The sequence below is a fragment of the Penaeus chinensis genome, chromosome 12 (assembly GCF_019202785.1).
Source record: "Penaeus chinensis breed Huanghai No. 1 chromosome 12, ASM1920278v2, whole genome shotgun sequence".
NCBI lineage: Eukaryota > Metazoa > Arthropoda > Malacostraca > Decapoda > Penaeidae > Penaeus > Penaeus chinensis.
Window position 1 is genome coordinate 9,507,241 of NC_061830.1, and position 8,151 is coordinate 9,515,391.

At 36.3% G+C, this 8,151-nt stretch overlaps 1 protein-coding gene across 1 annotated transcript in view; it reads left to right on the plus strand.

The window, feature by feature from the left end:
- LOC125030908 (TRPL translocation defect protein 14-like) overlaps positions 1-3,427 on the plus strand; it is an 88,480-nt gene extending 85,053 nt beyond the window's left edge. The window contains exon 12 of the mRNA XM_047621251.1: positions 1-3,427. This exon is cut by the window's left edge and continues 187 nt beyond it. Within this exon, the coding sequence (XP_047477207.1) occupies positions 1-145 (145 nt within the window). The 3' untranslated portion in view covers positions 146-3,427.
- The last annotated feature ends 4,724 nt before the right edge of the window (positions 3,428-8,151 follow it).

Genomic DNA, 8,151 nt, shown 5'->3' on the forward strand with positions numbered 1-8,151 from the left:
CATTATCTTGACATCAGATCTTATGATCAAGAGTGTTGAAGATGCTCATGACAGTTTTATCACCAACAAGATGGAGGTGGACTCTCCCATTAATATAATCAATGGACCAGTGAAGGTAACAAATGGGTTCTTCCCAGAGCACTGACCATGGGGTGATGATTGTTATTTCACCCTTGTAAAGAGTTTGAGGTTCAGTCCATTATTGGGCATAGTAAAGAGCAATTATTTATTTGATTTCCTTTCTCACTTTTTTTTTCTTTTTCTTTTTTTATACTGACTAAACAAAGCTTTGAGAAAGTGCAACTGACATTTCAGATGAGGAAGGAAACTTTAGATATTAATATATGTTAAGGACAGATAGTGACATTTTTCTCTTTTTTATATTTAACCATTCAAGAGCATTGGAATTCCACAGAGCAGAAATGAGACACTGAACATTTTTCAAATCATTTACACATTTTTTGTGAAATATGTATAATGCAGTGCAACATTGTCTGCATACCCACATTTTACCAATGAAGAAGGATAAGATACTTTAAGTTATGGCCAATAACCCATATATACACAAATTTTTTTCTTGTATTTCTTGCCAGTGCTTATTCCATACAGAAACATAAAATCTGCATTAAAATAAAGTCGATGGTCTTTATGAACACAGGAAACTGCATTAATTGATGGGAAAAGTGAAAATGTGAAGTGATATGACAGACACAGTTATTATGAACATACTACAGCATTTATACAAGTTCCTGTAATTTTCAGAAATGAATTATACATAGGAAAATGTTGAAAATAAGAAAGTAGTGCCAGTAAAGAGATTTTCCTACTAACCCATCTATGAAGTTAAAGGTGTGATATTTATATTTTACAGGCAACCTAAGAGGAGATGAAAAAAGAGAGCTCATGTTGCTATATTATGTGCCTTACCAGTCCTAAGAGTAGAAATAATGAGTATGTATAGATTACTATAAACAGGTAATTAAAGAGTCATGAGTTAACAGGATCTTTCCAAAATTTGATGTATTGATCTGAGTGACAGGAAAATATGTATCAAGTTATCTAGGTGCAGTTTGAGCACAGTTTAGTTATTATCATTAACTATAGTTTTCATCAAATTTGACATGTAATTGTGAGTGCATTTGAAATTACGGGTAGCTTCTGCAAATGAGATTTTATGTAAATATGTACATTGTTTAATGCCATAAAAGATGCTATGTTATCCTGGTCAGACTTTTTCTTTATAAGAAAATTGAAGTAGAAATATAAAAGTGAAAGGAATCATTTGCAAGTAATAAGTGAAATTTGCTTTCATGATTGATAGATTTCTTTAACGAAGAGCACCAAAATGACAGTTACAGTGGCATTAGTAGAATAAAAGAGATTATATGCCTTCTCCTCAGAGGTGAGGGCAAGCCATAATTTTCTTATGTGATATAACTGCTCATTAGGTAGATTTTAAATTGATAAAAAAGTTGCATTCTGATGTTGATGTTGTAAATAATTTTTAATTGATTTTTTTTTTTTTTTTTTTTTTTATCCATGAGATTAAGTAGCTTTATTTATGCTCTCACAATTCTTTAGCACATGTGTGTGTGGATCTTAAATATTTTGAAAGTATAACAAAACCTGGAGAATTACTTGGTTTATTTATGGTTTTCTGTAAAGATCTACAGAGGATGGTTGTTTTCTGAAAAGACCAGAGAATGGTTGTTTTTTGTAAAGAATTACAGAGAATGTTTTTTTCTGTAAAGAACTACTACGGTTTTATTGTGATTTAACCTATAAAGTGAGATATATCATGTCCCAAAGGTTTCTTCCAAATAGATGTTTTTCCTCAAAGGAATACAGTGTTTATTTACAACCGTGTAAGTTGTATAAAACTGTAACAACAGAGCTTCAGTGACTAAATTTCACATTGCAGTTAGTCATGTAGCTTTACCCATTCTCTTGATATCTCTTTTTGCAAGAAAATTATGTGTATGGTCCTGTTTTAACTCATGTATTTTGAAAACCTTTAACTGGATTAAAGGTTGGATTAAAAGAAATTACTTCAGAGCATTTACAGACTACAAGGCAGATGCAGTATTAAAATTTATGATTAAAAGGATCTGATGAAACTAATCCAAGATAGAAATCCATGAAGATCCTCAATATTTAACATATTACATAAGGCAAAAAAGAAAAAGATTTTCTTTTTTTTATACTTTACTTTACTTTGAAAATAACACTGTAGAACTCAGTGAAAGAACAGCAGGATCTGCTTTTAGGTCCTTTGTTGAGGTGTAGATATTTATTTAATTTTTTATATGAAGTTTGTGATAGAAAATATCTGCATTGGAATGAATTAGTCTTATATCAAAAACCTTTAGAGAGAAGAGTGCATTTGATACCTTTTTTTATTTCCATCCTAAGATTTTTTTTTATAAAGGCCTAAAGCTTAATTCTTAAAATTTGTCAAATATCTTCAAGTACCTAATTTGAACATCAGCTTCTTTTTTCTTTTTACAAACAGTTATTGTCATGACAAAAAATAAAAGAAAAGTGTCCGTTACAATGAGTATTAAATAATCTCATTCTATATATGTATATAGATATAGGTTGTGCATTTTATTTATTTAAGTTATTTGATAATTATTTTTTTTTTCTACATTTTCATCTAATTAGTTATGAGGTTTTGATTTGGTATACTGGTCTTATTAGCTGTTAATAAATAGATCCATAAAAATTATATGTATTAGTATAACATGTATTATCATGTCATTGTTATATTAAATTATTATTATTAATATAATTATTTTTTGTTATTATTATTATTGTTATCATTATCATCATTATGACTAATGACTGTTGCTATTGTTCAGTATTTGGGTCAATTGTTAGCCTAAAATAAGCTCAATGTCACAAATAACATGCAGGACAATAGTGTTCATTACAAGTTTATTAAAAAAAAATATTACTGTAAACTGTATTGATGATTATGATGATTATTAAGGATCATTGCTATTACTGGTATTATTATTGTAATTTGTTACTTTATTATTATTATTATTATTATTATTATTATTATTATTATTATTATTATTATTATTATATCATCATCATCATTATCATAGAATCATTATTCAGTATTATATATTTCAGTAGCATCAGTGTTGATATTTTCATGCTAAATATCTAAATACATATATACATATTATATATATATACACTGTATATATATGATATATAACTTAGCCACATTTTTAGTATGACAACGTCTGTGTTATAGTAAATGACAAGGTTTAGACTGAGGAATTTTTATGCTGTATATTAGGTCTGATCCTTGACTGATTGAGTAATTTATGGTTTTATGAGAACTGTATACCTTTCAGTAAAAAAATTAGTAGTGTATGTATATTCTGATAAATTAAATGTGAAGTTTGTTTCATGTTTTGTTTGACGATATTGACCTCTTTTTAGAAATAAATTGTATCTATGTTTACTATTTATTACAGGAAGTTGGAACAAAATGTACTGGCAATAGCACTTGTTGCATGATAATTTTGGAAATTAAATTAAATATGGACTTATGGACAACATATCTTTATTTAAGTATGGAAATACTCTTGTGCTGGCAGACTAACTTTAAATTGTTGATTTTATCTCATTATCTTAAGATGTGAGATAAAGATATAGAGGGAGTTAATCAATTGTTGAATTAGTTTCAGAAAATAATGTGACAAAAAATATATTTTTCAAAAGAAAAGTAAAATACAACTATCAATCAATTTTGTTTTATTTAATTTATTGAAATTGCTAATGTAATATCTCTCCTCCGAATCCCTTGCCTGTTGTTGTTGTAGGGAGGATTAGGAGGTGAGGACTGGGACACAATGCTGGGGACCTCCCCTGCCTTGGGCCTCCCTAAGGTGAGAGAGTTGTGCTTGAAAGAATGAAAAGCTTTCTTTGTGCCAGTCCTGAACAGCCTAAGGGAGCCATAGGCATGGTATTCCCATTTTAGTTGTCTAGCCCTTACCTCTCAAGGGGACCATAAGGGGTAGACTGTTTCTTTCCCCAACATACACTAGGCTTACCATGGCCTACAAGTTTGAGTCTGAGGTGGCAACTCTCAGATTCAGACTTGGTCTCACTCTACATGAAGCCAGACAGGAAGCATGTCGACAAGGATTTTCTCTTACTCCCTACTCCAGTAATGGCACTCGCTCTGCCCCTCCTCTGCCCTCCCAAGATGTTCCTACACCCTCCACTATACCTATACCTATCCCTCCTACATCTTACTTCCCCACTTCTACCTCCTACCTTCCCAAGTCCCCCCCCAATCCCTTGCCCGTTGTTGTCGTGGGGGGGCTTAGGAGGCGGAGACTGGGACCCAATGCTAGGGAACTCCCCAACCTTGGGACTCAGCCCTCGACTCAACAAATTTTGCGTGGTCTTTTTTTTTCCCCCTCCTACTTTTTCCTTACTGTCCCTTCACCAACCCCTTCTACTGTCCACTTCCTAAGGTGTGAGAGCCGTGCTGAAAGGATGAAAGGCTGACTTTGTGCCAGTCCTGAACGGCCTGAGGGAGCCATGGGCACGGTATTTCCCTGCTTTAGTTGTCTAGCCCTTACCCCTCAAGTGACCCTGAGGGGTGGACCATTTCTCTCCCCAACATACTCCAGGCTTATCATGGCCAACAATGAATAACCATTAACCATTAACCATTAACCATACCATTATTAGAGGCAATTGCCTCTTCATCAAATAGCTCCACCAATTCAAACTCGCCCGATTCCCTGACCCCAGGCTCTCCTTTGACCACGGCTCTGAACACTACAACTAATAGCCCCTCCTCAATGCCGACTAGTACAGTATCCACCCTAATCAACACCCCAGGAGACATTTCTACTCCCAACATGCTCAACTTCAACAACTATACCCCCACAACCTTCTTCATCAACTACCCCATCCTCCCTTATTACTACCTTACAACCTTATTGTCCACCTCCCCATAGCACTACCTCCCTCAACACTACTCCCTCTTCCACATGCCCCCGTCCTTCTACTACCCCCATCTCTACAAAATTCTTAAATAATATATTTAGCCCAGCCAAATTGGACCGATTTTTCGTGATCCCTCCCACAGCTTCTCACACTTTCTGCTTTGACAACCTGTTTTCATTCCTCAAATGCATATACATCCTTCACTTGATCTAACCCCTATACATTACCTTACCCAACCTTAACCCATTTACTCGTCAATTCCTTTGCCCAGCTTTGACAACTAATCACTAACTCAACCACCCTTCACTATCATTTACTATAGTGCTACATGACTTTAGATGTCTAGCACATTTATGTTGCTTTTGACCATTAACCATTGACAAGGATTGGTCAGATTGTGGAGAAGTCTTACTCGCCTGCCACATGGACGATGATGCAATGCTACACCATCCTCCCTAGAAGCCGTCGTAGGTCCCCCACCAATATTGCCAATATTACTTTACGTAGACCTCCCATTTAATGTTTACATTGGCAGAGAGTCCCTCCATATCCAAATATGTCAACCTTTCCCTGTCAATGTCAGAATTTTAGGCGTTTAGGCCATCCTGCCAAACACTGCCGTTCCACAGTCCGGTGCCCTCTCCGTACCCAAACTGGTCATAATCGATCAGACTGTTCTGCACAGCCACGCACGTGTGTCAACTGTGGCAGCTCCCACAATGTATTTTATAGGGGCTCCCCTACCTACAAGTTTGAATCTGAAGTGGCAAGTCTCAGATTCAAGCTTGGCCTCATTTTACGCGAAGCCAGATAGGAACACGTCGACGAGGTTCCTCTTTCCTTCCCTACTCCACCAATTGCTCTGCCCCTCCCCTTTCCTCCCAAGATGTTTCTATATCTCCACCAGCACTTCTTCCTCATTCTACTTCTATCCCTTATCTCGCCCAACTCATCGCACAAGACACCCTAAGCTTCTCCATCCCATCTTCCCCATCCTCTCCCTCCACCCCATCCTCTCCCTCCACCCCTCAAACATCAGCCCCCCCCCCCCTAAAAAACCTTCTGTCAATGCTAGAAATGTTGGCGTTTTGGCTACCTTGCCAGGCACTGTCAATCCACAGCCCGCTGCCCTGTATGTGCCCAATTTGGTCATGACCGTTCAAATTGCTTTGCACAATAACGCACGTGTGCCAAGTGTGGTGGCCTACATCCTACCTTTACCTTCCTTTCTCCCAGTCAAATTATCTTGCCATTCTAAAACCAGGTACTCCAATATCTACAACTTCCCCGGTGCCTGCCCCTTTCTTCTCACTTTACCTGTCGCACCAGTCAATCTTAGCGTTCTACCCCAATTACCACATTCTCTTCTACACCTATCTCCTCTACCCGTCTTCATAAGAAAGCCTTCTTCTCAGATCTCTCCAACCAACTCTCCTCTAGAACTCTTAGGACATTCAAAACCTCTTAAAATGCTCCTAAAGAAGTCCTCTCCCTTATCCACCCTCTAATAGCTACTCTCATTCCCTCTACATTCAAAGTGACTGCCGATGTCCAACCTCATCTTCCTTATGTTCCCCCTACGCCCACTCTCTCCCAACACACCGTATCTTCCCCTTCTCCATCTGCATCACCCCCCCCCCCCCCATTCTTTCCCCATTATCTCTTCCGCTCTACCCTGGATGCGCACTTGACTGCATTTTGTCACAACAGTGTCCTTCCTCCTGACGTTCTTGATATTTCACCTCTGCAGTGTACCCTGAGGTCCACCTGACATTTAATTTGTATATATATATATATATATATATATATATATATATATATATATACACACACACACACATATATATATATACATACATATATATATACACACGCACACACACACTTTTATTTATATATATATATATATGTATATATGTATATACATATATATATATACACACGCACACACACACTTTTATATATATATATATATATATGTATATACATACATATGCATACACACACTAGCATATCTACTTGTACGTCTATATACGAATACCGCCTAAAATGGCTAATTTTCGTTCTCTGTTAAGGATTACATTTCATTTTCTTTTTATTTTAAGCAGTCATTATTTTATTTTCCCGTATACAGTTTTTATTTTTCTCGCTATACATATTTTTATCTATTTTCCTAGATGTTTTGTAAGGTGCTTTGCATTGCTACATTTTACTGCGTTTACTTTTTAGTACTCTGTTCTACTTAATTTTATTTCTAAAATATTTACCCCCGTTAAGGGCGTGTAGCTCCAGCCAATCAGAGCCGTTCTAGGTCGTGCCCCCTTGCAATGATTTTCAAGGGCACGCTCACGACTGGCTGGACATACGCTCCCGTTGCCCCCCCCCCCCCCCCCCCTGCTGATCTCGTAAAAATAATCAAAAGCTAAGTATTTTCTCCGTATTTTGTGGTGGTGTTGGCGCATGTACGAAAGAACAGCAAAAGAGCATTTCTTGTGGCACGAGTGAAATATATATATTTTTTGTAACACGATAATTAACCAGTAATTAAGTATGATAATCCTATGTTGCAGTCCAGCCAGTCAGCTTTCTAAAATATTGCTATAATACCCAACAAAGCAAATAAGTATATTTACAATCAAATAAGATATATACACATGGATCTGTATAACGACCAAGGGCAGAAATAAGAACACATATAATTAAATATTGGAAATTTAATTGAATCAATGAAAATGATAAATTAATAGACGATCTAATGTGAGATCATTATTAATAAGTATATTTGATGATGATTAATCAAAAACGGAGTTGAAAACGAGTGGCCAGATTTACCTTCCAGTTTTAATGTAAACTATCATATGAATAGCTTTTCGGGCACATACGACCAGACGACGACGCTACAACGACGATGAGCAATTGTCCGATACACTGTAGGCCCTACATGCTGGAAGGGCCAGGAAAAGCTAGTGATTTCATCTGAATAACACCTAGTTGGTTATAAAAGCAACTTACAATTCTTTGAAGATTATGGTGCCCCATGTAATGAAGCAACCAGACACGAAACATGTCAATATGTTGACCAAGAGCATGGAATGCCCATGTGCACGCAAGAAATCTAAAGGCAATCATATATATTACAAAGAAATATGATGGTTCCCTTACCCGCGC